At 35.9% G+C, this 25,861-nt stretch overlaps 1 protein-coding gene and 1 long non-coding RNA gene across 2 annotated transcripts; one reads left to right on the top strand and one right to left on the bottom strand.

Annotated features, from left to right (window-relative positions):
* The first annotated feature begins 1,205 nt into the window (after positions 1-1,205).
* On the top strand, positions 1,206-25,652 carry LOC140748013 (uncharacterized). The gene is made up of 24 exons (XM_073080699.1): positions 1,206-1,357; positions 2,548-2,687; positions 3,751-3,915; positions 4,090-4,283; positions 4,726-4,921; positions 5,245-5,445; positions 5,853-5,997; positions 6,350-6,503; positions 7,371-7,538; positions 7,887-8,085; positions 8,171-8,276; positions 8,738-8,805; positions 16,324-16,408; positions 16,908-17,047; positions 17,468-17,632; positions 17,771-17,964; positions 18,407-18,602; positions 20,933-21,133; positions 21,502-21,646; positions 22,004-22,157; positions 22,706-22,873; positions 24,696-24,894; positions 24,976-25,081; positions 25,514-25,652. Exons 1-24 carry the CDS (start codon positions 1,206-1,208, stop codon positions 25,596-25,598), a joined length of 3,726 nt encoding a protein of 1,241 aa, XP_072936800.1. The 3' UTR covers positions 25,599-25,652.
* On the bottom strand, positions 10,784-15,754 carry LOC140749395 (uncharacterized). The gene is made up of 3 exons (XR_012103095.1): positions 15,686-15,754; positions 13,147-13,295; positions 10,784-10,919 (listed from the first exon to the last, which is right to left on the bottom strand). It is a non-coding gene; the product is annotated as an uncharacterized LOC140749395 (long non-coding RNA).
* Positions 25,653-25,861: the final 209 nt, after the last annotated feature.

Here is a 25,861-nt window from a genome sequence, read left to right as displayed (position 1 = left end):
AATATTGAATTCATTAAAAAAAAGTACCACTGGCTTTACTATGAAGGGAAATAAAACCTACACACTGAGAGTTCTTTAAAGCTGTGTTGTAGTTTACAAATAGGCACTTGGCACACGCGGTAGACCTTGGCCGGAACCCCTCCCACTCGCAGACCCCCTCTTGTCCAGCAGTGGGATACCACCGGTATGTAACGAAAAGAAAATATGATCGTGCAATAGAGACACAGCAGTAGGTATAAAAGTGCTCTGTCATATCGGGCGGCCATTACGTCGTCATTTCGCAGAGCTTATTGCGTTTGATGGATGTCCGCCATTACACTTGACGAGCTTTTAAGCGCCGCTGCCACTTTGTTCTTACTATTATTTTTAAAATATTAAATTATTGTCACGTGTAAATTAAACCTTGCTTTTATCGACATAATAATATATGGAAGATGGAAAGCTTCGTCGTTTAATTACGGTGACAACCCGTTTTTTTTCTCGTTGAGAAACCCTTCATGGGTTCCTTTCAATCGCGGGGGTAGCGGAGAGGATATGCTGGACCCCCACCCACGAAAACCCCACGGTGTTCCTCTGTACGCCCTTTGTCGGGACGCTAGTGGCAATCGGCCGCAGTCACGACGGCGTTTGCCTGCGACCAGGCCAATCTCGGTTCGGGATGGAGCTGGAGCTACTCCATCCACTCGTCAGTGACGTGCGCGCAGTAACACCGCGCACGCCACCTCGAGGCTTGAACGGCGACAACCCTGCCATATCCATGTCTGTGTTAAAAATAGCACTGTCGTATTTATATACTCGTAATATACAGTAGGAATTTTTATAGGTAGTTAGGTAACGAAATAGATTTAGAAAGTTTTATAAGTACACTTAATAATAATTATATTTTAAATTAAATCTACAAAAAATTACACTATAGTAGCTGTATATATACAGTTTCTAATAATTATGATTAAGTACATGGGAGATGTTGTTTTTTCCTTTTAAACCGACAATAATATTCTGGAATTTTAACAAATATATTTTTAATCATGTTTATTATAATATAATATATAATCAAATAAATAATTTATTGTGCATTAATTATAAAAAATCTATTAAATATTACGTGCAAGCAATCAATTAAAGTTAATAAATAATGAGTATATATTGTATTACGTGTATATATTCTATTTTAGTGGAATTAACCTTCTTGTTAGTTATAAACAATGGAGAAACACATAACCGGTCTTTTTGTTTTCTGCGCGGTCGCCCTAACGTGTGTGTATGCGCAAGATGTGAAGATATACGACGCCTACTTCGGGAAGCCGCTGGGAGACAAGCGGGACGCTTACTTGTCAAACATCGTCAACGGTTCACTGTATGTCATTTGTTTTCTAGAATATGCAATTATACATATATATTTTATAATATAGGAGTAGCGGACAAGCTTGCAGTCCACCTGATGGTAAGTGGCTACCGCCGCCCATGGACATCTGTAATCAACCCCAGATAGGATTAGATATTCCTACCTGAGGTCGGCCATAGATCCGCCGCTACCCTTGAGGACTAAGCTGGAACGCCTCGGAAAAGTATGTCTCCCTTACCACACCCTTCAAAACGGAACACAGCAGCGCCTAACACTGCTGTTATTAGGCAGAAATAGGTGTGGCGGTGGTGCAGCCGGGGTCGAATAGAGGTAATGTTACCATTTTTTTATTAACGAGGGGTAGCAAAAGGTAGCCGACCACGTGGGAGCGACGCCGGGTTATGTGGGATTTTTACCGCACTAAAACCCTCCCGGTGGCCGTCCTCAACGCTTGTTGGAGAACTCCGGGATCTCGACGAAACGCAACCGGAGTCCTCCAGAGATCTGGCTCTGCTCTGGGAGAGCAGTTTTCGCTCCTCCCACACCATCTGGTGTTCACGACAGTATGCGACCACACATACCGCCGCCCTTCCCAGGGTCGCTTACTGGACGGTTCGAGCTCCCACGCTTGCCGCCCGCAACCCCGGAAGCCCCCTTTTAGTCGCTTCTTATGATATGCAGGGGATACTCTAGCCTTTTTCTAGTCCCAGAACTACAGGGACAAGCGTCGTCACCTTCGCGTACTAAGATTGTTAGCGCTTGGTAATTTGACTATTATTTATGAATCGAATTGTCGATAATATTTTTGTGGATGTCGCAGGAAGTAACTAAAGGGTTATATAAATAAGAGATGTGTGCATCCTATTATGCATTCCTATTATATACATCAGGGGCACGGTGCCCCCGCCAAGTGGAGCGAGAAAAAAAGCGGCACGGCCATACATTTTTTCTCGATGTAGTTCAGGCCATTTTCGACCCCCCTTAACTTCGTTGTAGATAAAACTAGATACCTGAATTTTTATTAACTATTGCGATCAGCATAAATGGTAGGCTAACATTATGGCAAATCCTATCTTTCTTCGGAATGTTGTTATATGTTCAGCAACGGATATGTAAAAGTTGGCAGTTTTTAAATATATTTTTATACTTAATCTGTAATATTTCGCTCAGTTTTGCCGGGTTACATCATGCTTATTTTGCAGGCTGTGCACGGTGCCTGTGCGGCCGTGCCGCAAGGACGAGGGCCGGCGCGTGGACGGCACATGCACCAACCCCAAGTACCCCTCGCGTGGTGCCACGCTCACGCCATTCCCTAGACTGTTACCGGCACATTTCGGAATAGGTGAAGTGGAATATTTACAATAGAATAATCTTTGCGGAATAGAAGTAATAATTTGAGGGGCTAAAGTTAAGCGTTTGGACACGACAGTTAGCCTCAATAATCCATACTAATATAGTAATAATTAATAATTAAATAATAATTAATAATTTAATAATCCTTACTAATTCTTTACTAATCCTTACTAATATTATAAATGCGTAAGTAACTCTGTCTGTCTGTATGTCTCTTCTTCACGTCTATACCGCTGAACCGATTTGAATGGAATTTTGTACATAGATAGTCTGAGACCCGAAAAAGGAAATAGGATATTTTTAACCCGGAAATCTCACGGGAACTACAGATGGCGATCTGAGATCGATTAATCGGAGAATCGATCTTTTGAACCAAAAAATCGATTATTTTAATCGATCTCCAGTAATGGATTGATTCGGTGAATCGATCTTTCAACCCAGAAGATCGAAATTCGAATTTTTCATAATTTACCTACAGTTACTTTACTGATCCATGATAGTCGATCATCTATGTATTTATATAAACATGAATATTTGTATATATATATTTTATAGAATCGGAAACTATGCATTTGATTAAGTGATGATCTTTAGCAAAGTTGTTGTCCAAGAGCCCACGAAGGTTTAGGAGTTGGTAAGGTCAATTTTCGACAGATGGCACCACTGTAATTCCAATGAAGGTACAAATTTTCTGTTTATGTATGTCATATTATTTCTTTAAACTGCGGGCGAGGCCGCGGGCACCACTAGTGTTGTATAATTTCACGATAGCGGGAAAATTAAAAAAATGGAGGTCAAATCACGATTAGAATTTCGCCATGTTGAAAATATGGAATAAGTTATTTACTTTATTTACAAATTGTTATTACTGATATCATAAATGCCATTTTGTTTATTAAATTTAAGGAAAAAACGAGCGCGCAGTCTACGTTTCAGTTCAAAGATTATTTTTAATCTACCTGAGATCAATGCGTTTGAACCTGCGTTTAAACTTCTGAGAACTTAATTTCAACCAAATCTTATACTCTTACTTACTAGTTTCGACTTTTTAGGAAATACGCTGAGGCCAGCTCACGATGGTACGCCCCTACCATCGGCAAGGCGTATAAGGACCGCGTTGCTAAGTGACGGGCAATTCAGGGATAAATACTTCTCATCTCTAAGTCCGTTCGTGCACCTGTTTTCTTCTGCAGACAATGTCGATAGCCTCTATGCGTGTAAGTTCTCTTTATATCTTATTGGACCTTTTTATTATACTATTTTTGATATATTTTTCTGATATTATTTCGGTAAAGACGAAGTTGGATTTTTAGTCAAAAGTAGATGAAGCCGAAGCTTCGGCCAAATGCTCCTGCACGATTATGAATGTTTCAAACGCAAATAATTTTTAGTAAGATACGCCGTCGTCAGCGACTGTTGCATCAACAACCAAGTGCCAAACTTAGCGGACCCTCGCTGCATCCCCATCCTGGTACCGCAAGACGACCCGTTCCTGCGTCGCACCGGCATCCGCTGCATGAACCTCACGCGGGTCGAGACCTACCAGGACTATGGCTGCTTGCCTAACACCCTACCTGCGGAGAGGGTACAAGCCATTGATTTGACCATAAACTTCTACTGTTGCTAGGACAATATCAATTTAAATTTATTATCAGACGTCATTATTGTTGCGTGATAATTAATGGCTTTATGCAAAAACTAACCATGGTTTCAATAGTTATAAAAAATAATGCTTTTTACATTTTACATTACATGTAGTTAACATATTATTAAAAGGCATTTGAGTGATTGTTTCATGTTGTAACATAAACTACGTATCGTGTTATATTTTGAGGAATTAGTCGTTTTCAAGCGTTTTCTAAACGACGTTTTACTAGATAAATTATACTAGATAATAAGATTTGTTTTTAATTTAGGTACGTGATACGAAATTTAGTCGCACATATGATGAATCTTGAAATCGGCAACAAATATGATATAAGAGTTTTAATTAAATTTAGTTTAAATTTGTTAACTTTCGTTAACAGTATAACAGAAACACACCACTACTGGATCTATCAATGATTTACGGGTTTACGGACCTGAGGTCCAGAATGATCAGAGCCAACAGCAGTGGTCTGCTGGCCTTCAGAATGGAGGGGTCTCGAGAGGTGCCAGCGGGGTTGTCACCCTTCTGCTTTGGGAATGAAGCGCAAAACTTGGAAGTAACTTGTTATGATTTCGGTACGTTAGTATTTTTCACTATCTAAAAAAATAATGTCACTTCATACTTTATTCTACTTACTTCACCTAAACATACAATTTATTTTAGACATGTTCGATTTTTTCTTTCTTTTTATATATTTTTTTTCGTATATAATATTATTAGAAGTATGTAATTTCGTATATAATATTATTAGAGATGAAACATTTTATTTCTGATTAAAATATATATAAACACTACAAGTGTACAATAAAATTTTACAGATTATTTATTTTTTATAACACATTGTTTAATTACTAGTCACGTTATTTGGCACGCTCTTAATAAAACTATTTAAATATAGGAGACAGCTTAAACGGGAACTCTGGCCCGGCGGTGGTGTTGCCATCGTTATGGTTCTTCCGGGAGCACAACCGGCTGGCGCGCGCGCTGTCCGCCATCAACCCGTGCTGGGACGACCAGCGGCTCTACGAGAAGGCGCGCCAGATCAACATTGCGCAGTGGCAATATATCTTTTACTATGAATTCATCGCCGAGTTCATTGGTACGACTGCCATTTACAGACTTCTACTTCATTGCCTTATCGAGGGAACGTTAAGCACGGTTGTCGCCCAACTTAGTGTTGAACAACGCATCGGATTGGTAATCGTCCTTAGATGGCTGATAATTGGTCTCTAATATCTTATTAGGTCAATATGAGTCATCTATTCAATGGAATAAGAATATCGTGGCTGTGTTCTGCTGGATATAGCGGATTAATGCCCTGTTACCTGTATAAAAGTATTGCATTATACAAGTGGTGGTAACATCTGTGGTGGTAACATTATTAATATATAATAAAAATTCTGTATTGTAGCATTGACAAGTATCTTAAACCAGTTTTTTGCTAAATAAAATTAAGATATTTTAAATATTTAGAACGGATTACGATTTTGTCATTCGGTCTTTCAGGTTACAAAACCGCTTTGGCCGCTGGCATAATATTCGACTCAAATGATTATGTTAACGATTTTGATCCTAAATCGGTGCCAGGAGTGTATATAGAATATATGATTGGAACCAGATGGTTTCATACCTACCAGTCAAGTGTGGTCGAGTAAGTAACTTACTGTATATTGGCATAATAAACGATACATAAGGAATCTACAAGGAAGTTAAGGGGGGTCGAAAACGTCATGAATTGCTTCGAGAAAGGCATTCCTTACCTTTACATAATATTGTATGGCCGTAATTCGACTTGGCGGTGGCACGACCGTACCCCCAGATACTTATACATTTTTGTATTTCGACAACACGGACTTGCACGAGGAAAACTTTATATAATGGTGACTTCAAATTTCCGTTTTGCTAGAGATTGCTTAGTCTGTCCCTGTATCCATTCAGATCTACTTCTCGCGGACTTTTCGTATTATTTGATTGAATACTAATCTGACCTTCTATCAAAATAGCCTATATAGAGAAAAAAAGTACGTCGGAAGCAGAGTCATAGTCGACGATATATTAAGAAGTGGAATCTACCCTATGAACAATACGGAAGAAGACGTCACGTTCGGCGCTCTGGTGCAACCGTCTGCAAAATTTGATTATGTACTGGATCCAGAAGTAAGTTTTCACTGACAGGATTAGTCTTACTGACGGTGTCGGAAGGGAATAAACTCTTTCGCTGTTTGTCCACCTCTACCGTCACCGAGCCGATAACGATAATTAATGACGGCGCCGAAGTAGCGTAGATGCATCAGCGTGACCGCTAGTTCGGCACCGAGATTTTGACGTGCCGATATGCCGGCAATATAAAAAAAATTGTAACTTGTCCATACACTGCCGTCACACGCGTGATAGCTGGAACAAATCAAACCGCCGATATCATCGCGGTGGACAAACTATTGACGTCACGACATATTAAAATCGGCCCGAAATAATCTCGTTCTCGGTATCGGCTCGGTGACGGTGCGGTGGACAAACGACCTTAGGGTAGGTTGCATCGTGTAACTTAATGTCTTCAAAAACGTAACCAACCGTCAAATCCATGGTTAAAAAAAACATGAGTTGCAGCATTAACTAACTTCAAAACTAGCACCATTATTAATTAACTAACTAACACTTGCAATTAACTGTTCGATTTCGATCGGTTAAAGTTATAGTTTTTGTCAACTTCCATATCTGCCAACGTCTACTAAAATTGTGGTGACAGCGACAGAAATGACATTAATGAAATATAAATTGATGCAACACAGAATTTTTGCATTCCATCGCTACCGTCAAAGTTACTGTTATATTTAACTTTAAACGCGGATTCGTTGCAATGTGCGTATGGCTTAACTGTGACATCACTATTTTCACATTGCTTTTATAAATTACATCTTGTTTATTAAAAAGCTTGTCACTTACCAGGAGAGAACAAATATATATTCAGTTACTGATTTATTATTGTTGTTTTATTTATGTTGAGTCAATTTTCATTTTTATCAGATCGGTAATCGAGTTTATGGGAAATTTCAAGCGGCATGCGATATTGGAGCTATCGATATCATGAGAGGTCGTGACGCTGGTCTCTTGTCGTACAATGACTACCGGGACTTCTGCGGCATGAAACCTGCTAAGACCTTTGAAGACTTCCATGATACTATTGACAACGATGTAAGTGTAGCTTGTTAGATAAATTGAATGTGTTTTGGAGTGAACATTTTTTTAGCAGCGTTGTGATCTTTTATGGTGATGGGTAAAATATGTTAAACTCTCGTCAGGACACGTGGCCTGATGGAAAATTCGTAAGATAGACTTCTGCCGGCACTCTCGGAGTGCAACCCGCTTTTTTTTTCTTCTTGTTATTATTTTGTCAGCAGGATATCTTGTCTCACTCGATTGCGATAGAAGAGCGGTTATGTTTTCCAGCGAATGGTTTCGAATTGTTTTTTAATGCTTTTATTTGCAAAGTTTACACATGGTACACGAAAAGCAATTTGACGTAAGCCACTTATTTTACAGAAAATAGAATCCCTAAGTCGTCTTTACAAAGATGTAGATGATGTGGATCTCATGACGGGGATATACATGGAGCGCATGATTCCCGATGGATTTGTTGGTCCCACGCTACTCTGCATCATGACCCACAACTTGCTGCTGTGGAGACACTCTGATAAGTTTTTCTTTGAACATGGTGGATTCCCTGCTGCGTTGACTAAAAGTGAGTTAATGTTTTTAATAATAAATCTTGTTTGATTCGATTTTTTTCTAATATAAAGAATTTTGAATAACTTACTTCATCGCAGGCCAGTTGATGGAAATAAGGAAGACTAGCATTGCAAGGATTTTATGCAATAATGCAGTTGGGGTCCATCATATTCAGCCGCATGCTTTCTTAAGAATCTCTCCTGGGTATGTATTGCTCGCGTACTAACTAAAACAAATTTATTTTTTAAAAGTATGTAGTTATTTTCGCTGTTCCGTGTATCTTAAATATCTTATTGTTATGAATGAATATGGAATAGTCACATTTATTTTAATCACCTAATAAAGTTTGGAGGTCACGAACAAAATTTTTGTTGTAATTAGGTTAGATTAAGTTAGACAGGATAACTATTTTCGTACCCTACTGCAAAGCCTTGTTTGTGTTAACCAAGTAAATCTTTACTTAACTAAATATTCTTTGAGTTTTAAATGCATCGATGAACAGATATTTTTTTAAAATATATGCATAGAGAAATAATAAACTTCCTTCTCAGATTAGATAAAATGAAATACATTTCATATTTGATTTTTTAAACGAATAAATCTCTGGTCTTTATCTAGTCTTGTCTAAAATCTAATAGTAGATCTAAAATTGCAGTTTCTTTCAGGAACGACTTTGTATCATGTGATAAAATTCCCGCCTTAGATCTCCAGGCGTGGAAGGACAACAAGATATGTATGGAAAAGAAATAGGGGTGAATGGCAGGTATCACGGACATTTCATTAAATACAGTCTACTCACAAATATTTTCCCTATACTTCATCTTCGAATAAAAAAATGCATATGAACTTTTTATAAACTTTTGTATCTGATGTACTTAAAAATTATATACAACCAAAAAATATATCCTGAAAAAATTTATGGAGTTTTAAAAATATTTTTATCCATCCCTTCATATTATATTTAATGATAGACCATTATCAATTTTTTGTGTAAAGAACATATACCTATATCTAATATGCCGTGCTAATATTAGTAAAACAAGTATGTTAAATATGCAATAACATTAATTTAACAATACCGATTAAAATACCGACAAATTCACTTTTCGCAATCGATTTCTACACGCAATTATTGTTAGCCTTGTTCGCTAACTTCATGTGTTTTTGTTATGAAAAATATCTAAACAGTTTTGTAATTTTTATAAGCATCTGATAAGTGTGTTGTAGATAGTTCTACTTGAATTGTAGCAAATGTCAATTTGGGTAAAACTCCGGTTCTATCACAGACCTGTATTTGTACCCAATATAGGTCTGTGGGTTCTATCTTATAAAAAACATATTAGGCATATTGTAATAGATGTGGCGGTGTTGCCGCCGGAGTCGAACCACAGGGAGTACATCCTTTAAAATATATATATATATATATATATATATATATATATATATATATATCATTATCATATTATATAGATATATATTTCTTTATATTTAAATAATACCTACGCGTATTTTCTAAGTATGTTCTGCAAATCAGAACAAAATCAATTGAGAGTAAAAGAAATTTTGTAGTATATAAAATGAGTGTCGATTGCAACTTTTTAATAGCATACGCGCAGTGCAGAATGCAATATCTTCTATCGTTTAGTAATCTCCATGAGAAACTCAGACTCCAGTGATGGCTCGGAATGCCAATATCTGAACACTGTCTAGCAAAATCCGATCACCAGTTTAAGACGCCGTTAAATATTACACTGGTACATGCCCCGACTACAAAGGAAATTGTAGATTGAAATTATGGATATTATTATGACACCTGGTAGGATAGGGGCTCCAGTCATTTTCTTAACATTATATTTATTTACGAAATTAAAGTAAAACCAGCATTAGTTGGACTGCATTCAACTGCAAGCCCAAATATAATTGAGGTCTTACATGTCGCCGGCCTCGCTGTTTATTTAAGCCAAATAGTCTTGCGGAATAGCGGCAGAGGGTAATTACATACTATTTAAATGGTTGTCATGAACAATTGCTTCATATTCGAAAAATTATGTAAGTAAATATAAATATTATGTTGGTTACTGATAAGGTATTAAATTATGTAACAATTGTGTAATAAACAAGGAATAACTATGTACCTTAATTCTATAACGCAACGCAAAAAAAATGCGTTTTAAATGGCGAAAGTTAACTAGTGAAGGAAAATTTAATTAATTTAAACGCAGTTGTTCTGCTACTTATTGTCTGTCACAGTTTACCATAAACGTGATCGTATCGTTTTGATTTAGTTATTTGGTTTTGGCTTACCATTTGGATCTTCTCAAGAAAGCGTGTGGTTGTATTTGACTGATTCCAATTCCATCGTCGCAAATACTCGTAAGCTTTGCTATACTCGTAGACTTCACTTCGCTCAATTGATCTGAGACAAAAAAAACGGCCGATTCCTAAAGGCTACAAGTTGTGTTCAAAAAATTATATTTTATTAATAGAAAGTTAACGGTGGGAAATAAATAATAATTTCCCTTTTACGTTAACGCAGCATCCAACTTTATACATCTATTTTAACGCAGATCTGTCATGCGTCATGTACTCGTATATATAGGTGATACCATAATTTTAAGGATAGATGAGGATATCTCGGTACCAGCCTAAGTATTTACAATAAAAATTAGCTCCTCCGTGTTCAAAGAAGAACTTATCAGAGTGTCTCCAGAGCAGCAAGTTGTGTGTTATGATGCAGTACAGCGTGGGCCCCACGTGGCCGCCGGGAATCAGACGCTCTATGTATATCGCTGTTATCAGGTCTACGTCATCTGCATCATCGTAAAAACGACTCAGGAATTCCATTTTCTACAGCGAAAATATATATATAAATAAGCCGATATATTAACCAGCATTATGATATTGCTGTTTGCGGCAAAACCAAGTAAAAACCTAGTAAATTATTTTTATTGTTTGCCATTTATCATTACTTCCTAGAATTTGATCCTTATAAGCAACACTATCAGAGAGTGGAATAATATAGAGGGTGTATTTTTTTTTAAATGAACTCGTTCGATTCCCGGATAGGGAAAAATATATTTTAAAAAACTAATGATGTAGTTTTAGTTTTTATCAAAATCAACCTCGTAACTCCTTTCAACATTTTTTAACCGACTTCAAAAAAGGAGGAGGTTTCTCAATTCGACCGTATATATATATATTTTTTTTTATGTTTGTTCGGCGATTTTTTCACGATGCCGCGACCGATCGACATGATTCATACACCATTGTATGTGGCTAGTTTCACAGGGGGTCCCATTTCGAGGAAATTTGAAAATTTCCGCCAGTTTTCCCGGAAAATTGGAAAAACCCGATTTCATATAAACTTGAATAAGTCGAGTATTTCTTAACCAATTTTAATTTTCTTTTTTTCATATGAAAGAGAGTTTCGTTGCGGTACTTTCCTACCTTAACATTAGTATGCTCTGATGATTAGAATTTAAGTTATGGGGTGGAACTCATCATCACTACCCCTGCTTTTTACATATTTTATGACAACTTACCTTCTGCCCACTCAATTCTCATGAAACTTAAAATGAACATTGAGTATCTAGGTTAACATGATATGATGGAAAATTTGACCTTCAACTCTTCAACCCTGGTAATGCAGAAGTGCCTCCTGCCTCAACCATACAAGTTAGGCATTTGGAACTTATGGATATTTAATAAAATCGATAAGTTGAGATATATGATGGAAAATTTGACCTTCTACTCTTCAACTCTGATAATGCTGAGGTGCCTCCTGCCTCAACCATACAAGTTAGCCATTTGATGCTTATGAATATTCAATAAGGTTGATAGGTAGAGATATATGATGGAAAATTTGACCTTCTACTCTTCAACTCTGATAATGCAGAGGTGCCTCCTGCCTCAACCATACAAGTTAGCCATTTGATGCTTATGAATAATCAATAAGGTTGATAGGTAGAGATATATGATGGAAAATTTGACCTTCTACTCTTCAACTCTGATAATGCAGAGGTGCCTCCTGCCTCAACCATACAAGTTAGCCATTTGATGCTTATGAATATTCAATAAGGTTGATAGGTAGAGATATATGATGGAAAATTTGACCTTCTACTCTTCAACTCTGATAATGCAGAAGTGCCTCCTGCCTCAATCATACAAGTTAGGCATTTGGAGCTTACGAATATATGATGAGGTCTTTGAGTAGAGACATATGATGGAAGATATGACCTTCAATTCTTCAATCCTGATGATGCAGATGTGCCTCCCATGTAAAGTATATAGAATATACATTTGTTGTAATGAAGTTGCTAGACAGAGACATATGATGAAAAATTTGACCTTCAACTCCTTTTTCTTTTCTTAACTATTGAATTAATGTAAATTGGACCGGTTCACTCGCAGAGTTTTACCACCTAGTTTGATTTATTTACTTATCTGTTCCTACCTAACCTAGCCAATAATTAGTATCTCATAAAGCCTCGCCTATAGTGTTTCGTATTGAATTGGTTAGGTTAGGTTGGAACATATAAGACAATATAAAACTAAGCGAGAAGGGCGCGGCAGCGCCCTGCGAGCGGGTGGGTCCAATCCGTATGAATTCAGACCTTAACTTTATTCATGATCACCTTTATACAATTTTACATAATATTAATACAAACGTTAGCATATCATCACTAAAAAGGGTGAAAAAAAAAATTTTAACAAAAAAATAAAACCGACTTCTATGTCACTACAAAGTAAAAAATAATTGAAATAAATGTTGGTTTAGTACATATTTCTGAAGTCGGCGCTCATATTGGACACGCTGTTTACGCTGTTATCAAACGAAATATATTGAGCGCCGACTTCAGAAATATGTACTAAACCAACATTTATTTCAATTATTTTTTACTTTGTAGTGACATAGAAGTCGGTTTTATTTTTTTGTTAAAATTTTTTTTCGCTACCCTTATAGTTTCGGATTTGCCCCTGAAGGCCCGTATGAAAAATTCAGCCCGTATATTAAAATTTTATCCGGTCTTTTTTAGCTGAAAAAGTCGCTATGAACCGTGGCTTTGAGACTTACATCAGTATCGAGTACAGAATCTAGTTTTGCCAAGGGTTGATATCCGGAAAGTAAGGTCAGCTTCCGTATTGTTCACTGCGAGGATACCACTTCTGTTCTCATCGTCTACCACGGTTCTACTGCAGACGTACGTGCCGTTCCTGTACAAACTGTTAAGACAAAAGCCATTAGTTTTTTTATATAAATTTAGTTTTTAGGTTGAAATTAAAAATATATTTCTATCTTATAAGAGTAGTTGAACGTTGATCTTTTCTGAAGATTGTAATAAGGCAGAGCAGCAGCGGTACGCTGGCTGACTTTAGGTAGATTTACAATCATAATTGGGGTTGATTTTTGAAATCCATGAGACGCAGTAACCCATTCCCATGAAATAGAGTACATGCTAATTTTCAATTCATTAAAAAACTACCACTTGCTTTACCATGAAGGGAAATAACCTGAGAAAACCTACACACTGAGAGTTCTTTAAAGCTGTGTTGTAGTTTACAAATAGGCACTTGGCCTACGCGGTAGACCTTGGTCGGAACCAGCAGTGGGATACCACCGGTATGCGAAAACGAAATTTGAAGGTGCAATAGAGACAAAGCAGTAGGTATGAAAGTGCTCTATAACATCGGGCGGCCATTACGTTGTCATTTCGCAGAGCTTATTGCGTTTGATGGATGTCCGCCATTACACTTGACGAGCTTTTAAGCGCCGCTGCCACTTTGTTCTTACTATTATTTTGAAATTATCACATTATTGTCACGTGTAAATTAAACATTGCTTTTATCGACATAATAATATATGGAAGATTTTGTTTAAGCACTTCGTCGTCGTTCGTCGACAACACTGCCATATCCATGTTAAAAATAGCAATGTAGCACCGTCGTATTTATATACTCGTAATATACAGGAGGAATTTTTATAGGTAGTTAGGTAAGAAATACATTTATAAAGTATATAGAATAGATTTATAAGTATGGGAAACTGGGGACACTTGATCCCCCCTTTTGTTTTTTGACCACTATTTAGTAAATATTTATCCGATTTTAGATATATAGGTAGTGAAATACGTGGAATTTCATTAGCTATACTAAGTATAAAAGCTAATAATATCGGTATATAAATTGTGTAACCAGCCCACGAAAACTTCGTATAGGGAATGATATCAGATCCTAAGGGAAATAAGTCTTCTATATTTTCATATGATACCAAAATGAAAAAAAATATAGGTTAAAATTGATATACCATTGATTTATTTGCTTAGTAGGTAAAGTAGAAACAACAACAACATATCCACTGTTTTGATAAATCACATGTACGAGTATCTATGTTTTCAGCTAACATTACTTAATGTTCCTATTATCACAGAATCATATGGTTGATATTGTTTTTCTTGCACCTTCTATCGTTTTATATTATTATACTTTATACTGAATCCTAAAATTATTAAAAACAAACATTAGTGGACGCTTGATCCGGTGGGATCATCTCTCATAAGAAAGTGTACCATGTGTACTCTAGCTATACTGTGGTTATAAAAAGATATTGTAAAAAAATCTACTACTATTGGGTTGTTCGGAAAGTAATTCGTTTCGTTTTTTCTCGATAGAGGGTTTAATTGTATTTTTTCACAGCTAACTTCACACTTAAGTCGCATTGTCATTATATGTTTTTACAGCTGATATAGCAAGGCTTGTGTGTGAATAAGTTCAATTGATTTTATGTAACAGTTTTTGGTGGGTGCCCTTTTAAATATGGAGAGCAATAAGCAGCACTTTCGTCATATTTTACTTTTTTACTATAGAAAAGGTAAAAATACTGTTCAAGTCAGAAAAAAAACAACTAATGGGTATGGAGAAGATGTGTTGTCAGTACGCCAGTGGCAGAACTGGTTTACAAAATTTAGATCCGGCAATTTTTAAGTCGAAGATGCACCACGTTCTGGTAGGCCGATTAAGGCTGATAAAGGCATTAGTTAATGCAAACCGGCCAATAACAATACGTGAGATCGGCCAGAGTTTAAATTTATGGAAATAAACCGTTTATGACCACTTGAAAGGCCTGGATTTAAGCTTGAAGTTCGATATATGAGTCCCTCGATTTCTCACGATGAAAAATTTGCATCGTCGCGCTGACGTCTATGATCTGCTCCCGAAACGTCACGAAAATGATCCATTTTTGAAGCGAATAAGTTACTCTACCACACCTACCATATTCTCCAGACCTGGCGCCTTCCGATTATTATTTTTTGGACAGTAAAAACTTTACTTGAAATAAAGAGGTCAAAAATCACCTGCGACAGTTTTTTGCAAGAATCGACCAAACAAATTAAGAACGTGGAATCACGCTCCTACCAGAAAGATGCCAAAATAGCCAATATATAATTTTATAAAATATTTATTCATTATAAGAAAATTTTCTTTGATTTACACAAAAATAAACGAAATAACTTTCCGAACAACCCAATATTAACACTATTATATGAAACAGACGTTTAAAAACATAGATAATGAATAATTTAAAAGTGATAATTACCCAAAATAAGTTTACTAACCAATTATTTAACCAAAATGAAAATTTACGAAAAATATTTTCCTGCGACAGGAAACACACAATCATCCGCCATCTGCTTGAATATCAAATGGGACAAGAGTACCAACTTTAGAAAGTTATAACGTATCATAGACAACCAATGTTGCCACACTAAAATCATATCGTGTTCACAGAAGATCTGCAAATCCAGTGTACCTAGTCTCCCGTAAGAATCATGTGTCCCCAGTCTCTCCTACACTTAATAATAATTATATTTTAAATTAAATCTACAAAAAATTACATTATAGTAGCTGTATATACAATACAGTTTCTAACAGTTACGATTAAGTACATGGGATATGTTGTTTTCTCCTTTTCACCGACAATAACATTCTCGAATTTCAACAAATATATTTTTAATCGTGTTTAGTATAATATAATATAACAAAAAAATTATTGTACATTAAATATGAAAAAATCTATTAAATGTTACATGCAAGCAATCAATTAAAGTTAATAAATAATGAGTATATATTGTATTACGTGTATATATTCTATTTTAGTGGAATTAACCTTCTTGTTAGTTATAAACAATGGAGAAACACATAACCGGTCTTTTTGTTTTCTGCGCGGTCGCCCTAACGTGTGCGTCTGCGCAAGATGTGAAGATATACGACGCCTACTTCGGGAAGCCGCTGGGAGACAAGCGGGACGCATACTTTTCAAACATCGTCAACGGTTCACTGTATGTCATTTGTTTTTAGAATATGCAAATAGCGGTAATATTACCTGCCAGTCATTAAAAATTCAAGCGTCGTTACCCTCGCGTACTAAGATCGTTAGCGCTTGGTAATTTTACTGTTATTTTTGAATCGAATTGTTGATTATCTTTTTGCGGATGTCGAAGGAATTAACTAAAGGCTTATATAAAAAAGAGTTGTGTGCCTTCTATTATGCATTCCTATTATACGCATCTGGGGGCACATTACAGCCCCCGCCAAGTTGAGCAAGAAAAAAAGCGGCACGGACATACCATTTTTTTCTCGAAGCAATTCAGGCCATTTTCTACCCCCCTTAACTTCGTTCTAGATAAAACTAGAAGCCTTAAACTTTATTGACTATTGCGATCAGCACAAACGTTAAGGTAGGCTAACATTATAGCATTATAGCTTCTCTTTCTTCGGAATGCTTATGTGCAGCAACAGATATGTAAAGGTTGACAGTTTTTTAATATATTTTCGCAGGCTATGCACGGTGCCCGTGCGGCCGTGTCGCAAGGACGAGGGCCGGCGCGTGGACGGCACGTGCACCAACCCCAAGTACCCCTCGCGCGGCGCCACGCTCACCCCATTCCCTAGATTGCTACCGGCCCAATTCGGAATAGGTGACGTGGAATATTTTTTAATTTATAATAGAATAATCTTTGCGGAATATAAGTACTAATTTGAAGGGAAAGTAAAGTTAAGTCTGAACACGACAGTTAAGTTGTGTAATTTCACGATAGCCAAGAAATTACAAAATGGAGGTCAAAACACGATGACAATTTCGCCGAGTAGGAAATATGGAATACTTTATTTACAAATTGTTATTACTGATATCATATGTGCCATTTTGTTTATTAAATTGAAGGAAAAAACGAGCGCATAGTCCACATTGCAGTTCATAGACACTAATGTTACATAGGATTACTATTGATTATTTTCAATCTATCTGAGATCAATGCGTTTGAACCTGCGTTTGAACTTTTGAGAACTAAATTTCAACCAAATAATATACATCTTACACAGTTGTTTCGACTTTTCAGGAAATACGCTGAGGTCAGCTCACGATGGTACGCCGCTACCATCGGCAAGGCATATAAGGACCGCGTTGCTAAGTGACGGGCAATTCAGGGATAAATACTTCTCATCTGTAGGTCCGTTCGTGCTCCTGTTTGCTTCTGGAGACAGCGTCGATATCTTCTATGCGTGTAAGTTCTCTTAATATCTTGTTAGACCTTTTTATTATATTATTTTTTATATAATTTTCTGATATTATTTCGCTAAAGACGAAGTTGAATTTTTAGTCAAAGGGATTATGAATGTTTTAAAAAGCAAATATTTTTTAGTAAGATACGCCATCGTCAGCGACTGTTGCATCAACAACCAAGTGCCAAACTTAGCGGACCCTCGCTGCATCCCCATCCTGGTGCCGCAAGACGACCCGTTCCTGCGTCGCACCGGCATCCGCTGCATGAACCTCACGCGTGTCGAGACCTACCAGGACTATGGCTGCTTGCCTAACACCCTACCTGCGGAGAGGGTACAAGCCATTGATTTGATCATAAACTTCTCCTGTCGCTAGGACAATATCAATTTAAATTTATTATCAGATGTCATTATAGTTGCGTCATAATTAATGGCTTTATGCAAAAACTAAACGTCGTTTCAGTAGTTATGCAAAATAACGCTTTTTACATTTTACATTACATGTAGTTAACATAGTTTATATTAACAAAAGGCATTTGAGTCATTGTTTCATGTTGCTAACATAAAGTACGTATCGTGTAATATTTTGATGAATTTGTCGTTTTCAAGCGTTTTCTGAACGTTGTATTATTAGGTACGAGTACACAACAAACTTGTAACAAGATTTGATTTTAATTTAGGTATGTGATACGAAATTTAATCGTACATATGATGACTCTTGAAATCGGCAACGAATATGTATGTTATAGGAGCTTTAATTCGACTTTCGTTAACAGTATAACAGAAGCCCACCACTACTGGATCTATCAATTATTTACGGGTTTACGAACCTGAGGTCCAGAATGATCCGAGCCAACAGCAGTGGTCTGCTGGCTTTCAGAATGGAGGGGTCTCGAGAGGTGCCAGCGGGGTTGTCACCCTTCTGCTTTGGAAATGAACCGCAAAACTTGGAAGTAACTTGTTATGATTTCGGTACGTAAGTATTTTTCACTCTCTAAAAAATTATGTCACTTCATACTTTATTCTACTTACTTTACCTAAACATACAATTTATTTTAGACATTATCGATTTTTCTTTCTTTTTCTATATTTTTTTTCGTATATTTCGTAATTTTATTAAGTATCAAATGAAAGATTTTATTTCTATCTTATATATATATTTATATATATAAAAGCGAAAAGATACTCAAGTTCAAAACGTATTAATCAAGGTTTTGACTAAACTACTGAAGCTACAATCATGAAATTTGGAATATACTTAGCTTCATTTTATAATGTAGGTGCGCACTAAGAACGGATTTTTTGATATTCCACCGTTAAGGGGGTTAAATAGGGGTTGAAAGTTAGTATGAAAGTCCGTCAATTGTAAAGCAAACTCGATGAAAATTCATATTTAGCTTACTGATTTAAAATAATAAAAATCTAATTTAAGAGTTTTTCCAAAATCAACCCTTAAGGTGGTTAAATAGGGGTTGACTGCTTATTTTAAAATTTGCCATCTTAGCCAGGAAGCCAGCACTATGAAAGTTAGCCATTGCCTTACAGGCTAGATATAGTGGAACCTTAATTCTACCGTTTTTGGAAAATCAACTCGTGGGTTAAATGAGGGTCGTAAGTTTGTATGAAAGTCCCCCAGTTTTGATGTAAACTGTACGAAAATCGGTATTTGGGTTTTCGATAGAAAATAATTAAATACCTATTTCACCATTTTCGGAAAATCAACCCTTAAGTTGTAAAATAGGGGTTCATAGCTTATTTTAAAATTTGCCAATCTGAAAGCCAGCACTATGAAAGTTAGCCATTGCCTTACTGATTAGGTATAGTACAGCTTTAATTCTACCGTTTACAGAAAATCGACCCTTATGTGGGTTAAATAAGGGTTGTAAGTTTGTATGAAAGTACCCCAGTTTTGATGTAATCTCTATGAAAATCGGTATTTGGCTTTTCCGTAAAAATTAATTAAACACCTATGTCATAGTTTTTGGAAAATCATCTTTTAAGGTAGTTAAAATAGGACACCATTTCACCGTTTTTGGAAAATCAACCAATGAGGTCGTTTAATAGGGGATGGAACTTTATTTAAAAAAACCGTTAATTTGGAAGCAAAGCCTGTAAAAATTAGCAATTGACCGTCTGGTTTGGAATGATAGAACTTTTTTAACACCATTTATGGAAATCTACCCCTAAGTGGTTAATATAGGCGTTGAAAGTTTGTTTAGAAGTAAGACGATTATGAAGACAAGTCTATGAAAATTAATATTTGTCTTTAGGGTTGTAATTAATATAATACTCATTTCTCCGTTTTTGGAAAATTAACCCTTTAACGTCGTTAAATAGGGGTTGGAACTTTTGTTTATAATCGTTTGATTTGGAAGGAAGCACTATGAAAATTATCATTGGTGTCAATGAAGCATCTGAGTCACTGTTTTTTTTAGATCAACCCTTAAGACGGCTTTGAAAGGGTGTATTCAGTATGCCTTTGTTTAAACACCACACACGGGTGCAAATTTCATATACAATAATGCCTAATTTTATTAACATTCACTACATTACAACCACTTTGGTTACACTGCTAGCCGACATTTTGTCCCTGCCGTGGGGTATTGTTGTGATTGTACGTGGATGGTGATGTTGTAGACACATAGACCTTAGATAAAAAATTTGGGCTAGAACAGGGCTGCAGTATCCCCTGCCTTTCGTAAGAGACTAAAGAGGGACATCTGGGGTTGCAGGCGGCAAGAATAGAAGTTTTAACCGCCCAGCCAGCGACCCTGGAAAGAACCACTGTATATGAGGCGGTATACCTTAAGCTCAACACCAAAAGTTGTGAGAGCTTGCTTCTATAGACGGTTCCTATGAAATAGTGTAAATAATAACTATTGTTACTTAACTTAACTTAACTTATATTTTAAAGAAGTTTAATTACAGTCCACTAATTAGAGTTTTAGTGTATGTTTCTGAAGAAAGCTTGACTGACCAATTTAGGTACAAAGGGACGAAAAAAAATATGTATTAATATTTCATTAATAAAAAAACTTTTATTAATGAAATATTAATGTTACTTTATCGTTAAAATTGTTAAAGGTACAAATTTACAATTACAGTTATTTTTATATCATATCATATTTTTACGCGGGCGAAGCCTTGGGTTCTACTAGTTAAATTATATTAAAACGATTAAAGTATATTAAAACACTACAAATGTACAATAAAATATTACAGATTATTTATTTGTTATAACACATGGTTTCATTACTAGTCACATTATTTGGCACGATCTTAATAAAACTATTTAACTTTAGGAGACAGCTTAATCGGGAACGCGGGCCCGGGGTTGGTGTTAACATCGTTATGGTTCTTCCGGGAGCACAACCGGCTGGCGCGCGCGCTGTCCGCCATCAACCCGTGCTGGGACGACCAGCGGCTCTACGAGAAGGCGCGCCAGATCAACATTGCGCAGTGGCAACATATCGTTTACTATGAATTAATCGCCGAGCTCATTGGTACGACTACCATTTACAGACTTCTTCTATCTATCTTATTGCCTTATAGAAGGAATATTAAGCACGGTTGTCGCCCAACTTAGTGTTGAACAACGCATCAATATGAGTCATCTATTCAAAGGAATAAGAGTATCGTGGCTGTGTTCTGCTGGATATAGCGGATTAATGCCCTGTTATCTGTATAAAAGTATTGCAAATTACATACATGTAAGTGGTGGTAACATCTGTACATTATTAACATATGATAAAAAATCTGTACTGTAGCAAGCAATTCTGAACTGGCAAGTATCTAAAAGCAGTTTTTTGCTTATTAAAATAAAGATATTTTAAATAGAACGAATTACGATTTTTGTCATTCGGTCTTTCAGGTTACAAAACCGCTTTGGCCGCTGGCATAATATTCGACTCAAATGATTATGTTAACGATTTTGATCCTAAATCGGTGCCAGGAGTATATATAGAATATATGATTGGAATCAGATGGTTTCATACCTACCAGTCAAGTGTGGCCGAGTAAGTAACTTACTGTATTTTGTATAATAAACGAAACATAAGGAATCTACAACGAAGTAAAGGGGGGTCAAAAACGTCCTGAATTGCTTCGAGAAAGGCATTCCTTACATTTACATTGTATGACCGTGTATTTTATTTATTCGACTTGGCGGTGGCACAGCCGTACCCCCGGATACTTATACATTTTTGTTATTATGACAACATGGACTTACTTGAGGAAAACTTTATATAATGGTGACTTCAAATTTCCGTTTTGCTACAGATTGCTTAGTCTATCCCTGTATCCATTCATATCAACTTCTCGTGGACTTTTCGTGATATTTGATTGAATACTAATATGACCTTCTATTAAAATAGCCTATATAGAGAAAAAAAGTACGTTGGAAGCAGATCTTTAGTCGACGATGCATACAGAAGTGGAATCTACCCTATGAACAATACGGAAGAAGACGTCACGTTCGGCGCTCTGGTCCAACCGTCTGAAAAATTTGATTATGTACTGGATCCAGAAGTAAGTTTTCACTGACAAGGAAAGTCTTAACTGACGGTGTCCGAAGGGAATGAACTCTTAGGGTAGGTTGCATTAACCTAACCAACCGTTAAATCCATGGTTAAAAAAATCATTAGTTGCAGCATTAACTAACTTCAAAATAGCACCATTAATAAATTAACTAACACTTAAAATTAACCGCTCGATTTCGATCGGTTACAGTTACAGTTTTTGTCAACTTCCATATTTGCCAACGTAGTCGACGTTGGAAGATGGAGGTTGAGATGAAAATTGTGGTGACAGCGACACAAATTAAATGAATAACAAATAAATTGATGCAAAATAGAATTTTTACATTCCATCGCTACCGTCAAAGTTACTGTTACATTTAACTTTAACCGCGGATTCGTTGCAATGTGCGTATGGCTTAACTGTGACATCACTATTTTCACATTGCTTTTATATTGAAAAGCGTCTTGTTTATTGAAAAGCTTGTCACTTACCAGGAAGGAAAAAAAAACTTGGTTACTGATTTATTATTATGTTGAGTAAACTGTTATTATTATCAGATTGGTAATCGAGTCTATGGCAAATTTCAAGCGGCCAGCGATATGGTAGCTATCGACATCATGCGAGGGCGTGACGCTGGTCTCTTGTCGTACAATGACTACCGGGACTTCTGCGGCATGAAACCTGCTAAGACCTTTGAAGACTTCCATGATACTATTGACAACGATGTAAGTGTAGCTTGTTAGATAAATTGAATGTGTTTTGGAGTGAACATTTCTTTAGCAGCGTTGTGAACTTTTATGATGATGGGTAAAAGGAGATGTTTCAAAATGTATGGGCTCCCGGCCACCTTTTGTACACAATACTAAAAACTAAGAAAACTTGCCAAGAACAATTCATAGGTGTTCATTTTCTTCAAATCATGTTCGTTTAATTGTTAAAAAACAATAATTTACACTTAAACTTGCAACACAACAGTGGAAAAACATCATGGCGGTAGTGATTACCGTAATAATGTCATCTGTCATTCCATTTTAACTTACTATATACATTATATACTTTTTAATATATTTTTTACGCGAATGGGCGTAGATATATAAATATTGTATTGTATGTATTGAGAAACAATGCCTATATTTGATAAACATGAATTATATTTACTTTCATAAATCTTGACTTAAAACAAACATACCAAAATATGTACTTCTATACCAATTTATTTTAGTTAATACATTAATTAAGTGTGTAAATAAAACAACTTTAAGTTCACATTTAGATAATATTTTATTTATTCTTCACTTAGATACATTATTTATTCATTTTCAATATCTTCCCTTATCAATATTTTCATCCAATCATGTAGCAGGTTCCTTAATATCCTGTGACGAGCTCAGCCCAAACATCAAACAATGGTCATAATGTGAGCGCAACTACCTACGAGGACGGTTCGTTGCCCAGCGATGCAGTTGCAATAATAACTGATTATTTTGTCATCCCAATAATGTCCTTGTCTTGCTATTGTAATTATCTAAAAAAAGAGAAATGTAAAAAGATTAGCTTCTCTAGTTTAAAATTATTAACGATTATTTCACGATTAATACAACTAACTGATGTATATTTTACCTGATGTTGTCGAATCCTTGTCAACACAATCCACAGCGATCGCACGAAAAGCATAAGAGTCCATAAAACATAAGCTTGGTAAACAAGTAAGGTAGAATCAGTCGAAAATCGTAAGCAGCACAGAGCAGAAACATATTCAGGATTAAAATGGAATCTTCTTATCAGTACATATTTATTCAACGTTTACATTGGAGTCCACTATTATATATTAACACATATCAAATTGACAACTTCTTCTTTTTTAATTTGACATGTCACTTACATCTATTAAACCAGATACTATTTAAACAAACCACCTGTTTGTTATAATTATTATAAATAATTAATTAAATTCAGAAATAATGACGGGATACCCAAAACAAAAGCCAGGTTGTAAAGTACTAAGGTAACAATAACTTTACGACAAAAACAGCGAAATACAGAATTACCGACATCCAAAGAGTATAGTAACCTATGTGTGGGGTACACATAGGTTATCGACAGTTTTGAAAACTTGACATTGACAGTATTCCGCCATATTTAATATTTCAATGAGGAATGCTTATTTTAAATATTTTTAAACAGGAATACTTAAGGTTATCAAAATATATGTGTATTTTTCTTCAATTATACAAATTATTCCTGTTTTTTAAATATAGTGTACAAGAGATGGCCGAAAATGAAACATCTCCTTTGTTAAACTCTCGTCAGGACACGTGGCCTGATTGAAAATTCGTAAGATAGACTTCTGCCGGCACTATCGGAGTGCAACCTGTTTTTTCTTCTTGTTAGTATTTTGTCAGCAGGATATCTTGTCTCACTCGATTGCGATAGAAGGGCGGTTATGTTTACGAGCGAATGCTTTAGGTCTGTTTTATAAGACTTTTATTTGCAAAGTTTACACAAGGCACACGAAAAGCAATTTGACGTAAGCCATTTATTTTACAGAAAATAGAATCCCTAAGTCGTCTTTACAAAGATGTAGATGATGTGGATCTCATGACGGGGATATACATGGAGCGCATGATTCCCGATGGATTTGTTGGTCCCACGCTACTCTGCATCATGACCCACAACTTGCTGCTGTGGAGACACTCTGATAAGTTTTTCTTTGAACATGGTGGATTCCCTGCTGCGTTGACTAAAAGTGAGTTAATGTTCTTGATGATACCTCTTTTTTGGATTTGATTTGTTACAAGAGTAAAGTGTTGAACTACTTACATCACAGGTCAATTGATGGAAATAAGGAAGACTAGCATTGCAAGGATTTTATGCAATAATGCAGTTGGGGTCCATCATATTCAGCCGCATGCTTTCTTAAGAATCTCTCCTGGGTATGTATTGCTCGCGTACCAATTAGTAGTTTGCGCAGTTCCGTGTACCTTAAATATCTAATTGTTATGAATGAATATGGAATAGTCACATTTATTTTAATCATCTAATTAAGTTTGGAGGTCACGAACAAATTTTTTGTTGTATTTAGGTTAGATAAAGTTAGCCAGGTGAACTATTTTCATACTCTACTGCAAGGACTTGTTGTGTTAACTAAATCTTTACTTACTTAACTAAATAGTCTTTGAGTTTTAAATGTATTGATGGACAGATAATGTTTTAAAATAAATGCATAGATAAATAATAAACTTCCTTGTCCGATTAGATAAATAGAAATCCATTTCATATTTGATTTTTTAAACGAATAAATCTCTGGTCTTTATCGAGTCTTGTCTAAAATCTAATAGTAGATCTAAAATTGTAGTTTCTTTCAGGAACGACTTTGTATCATGTGATAAAATTCCCGCCATAGATCTCCAGGCGTGGAAGGACAACAAGATATGTATGGAAAAGAAATAGGGGTGAATGGCAGGTATCACGGACATTTCATTAAATACAGTCTACTCACAAATATTTTCCCTGTACTTCATCTTCGAATAAAAAAATGCATATGAACTTTTTATAAACTTTTGTATCTGATGTACTTAAAAATTATATACAACCAAAAAATATATCCTGAAAAAGTTTATGGAGTTTTAAAAATATATTTATCCATACCTTATTATTATATTTTATGATAGACCATTATTTATTTATTCATTCTTAATATACCTAAAATATGG

Source organism: Epargyreus clarus, unplaced genomic scaffold (genome assembly GCF_041222505.1).
Source record: "Epargyreus clarus isolate Ecla_fem2 unplaced genomic scaffold, WU_Ecla_fem_2.2 ptg000003l, whole genome shotgun sequence".
Classification (NCBI taxonomy): domain Eukaryota; kingdom Metazoa; phylum Arthropoda; class Insecta; order Lepidoptera; family Hesperiidae; genus Epargyreus; species Epargyreus clarus.
This window is presented reverse-complemented; position numbering and strand designations above follow the sequence as displayed.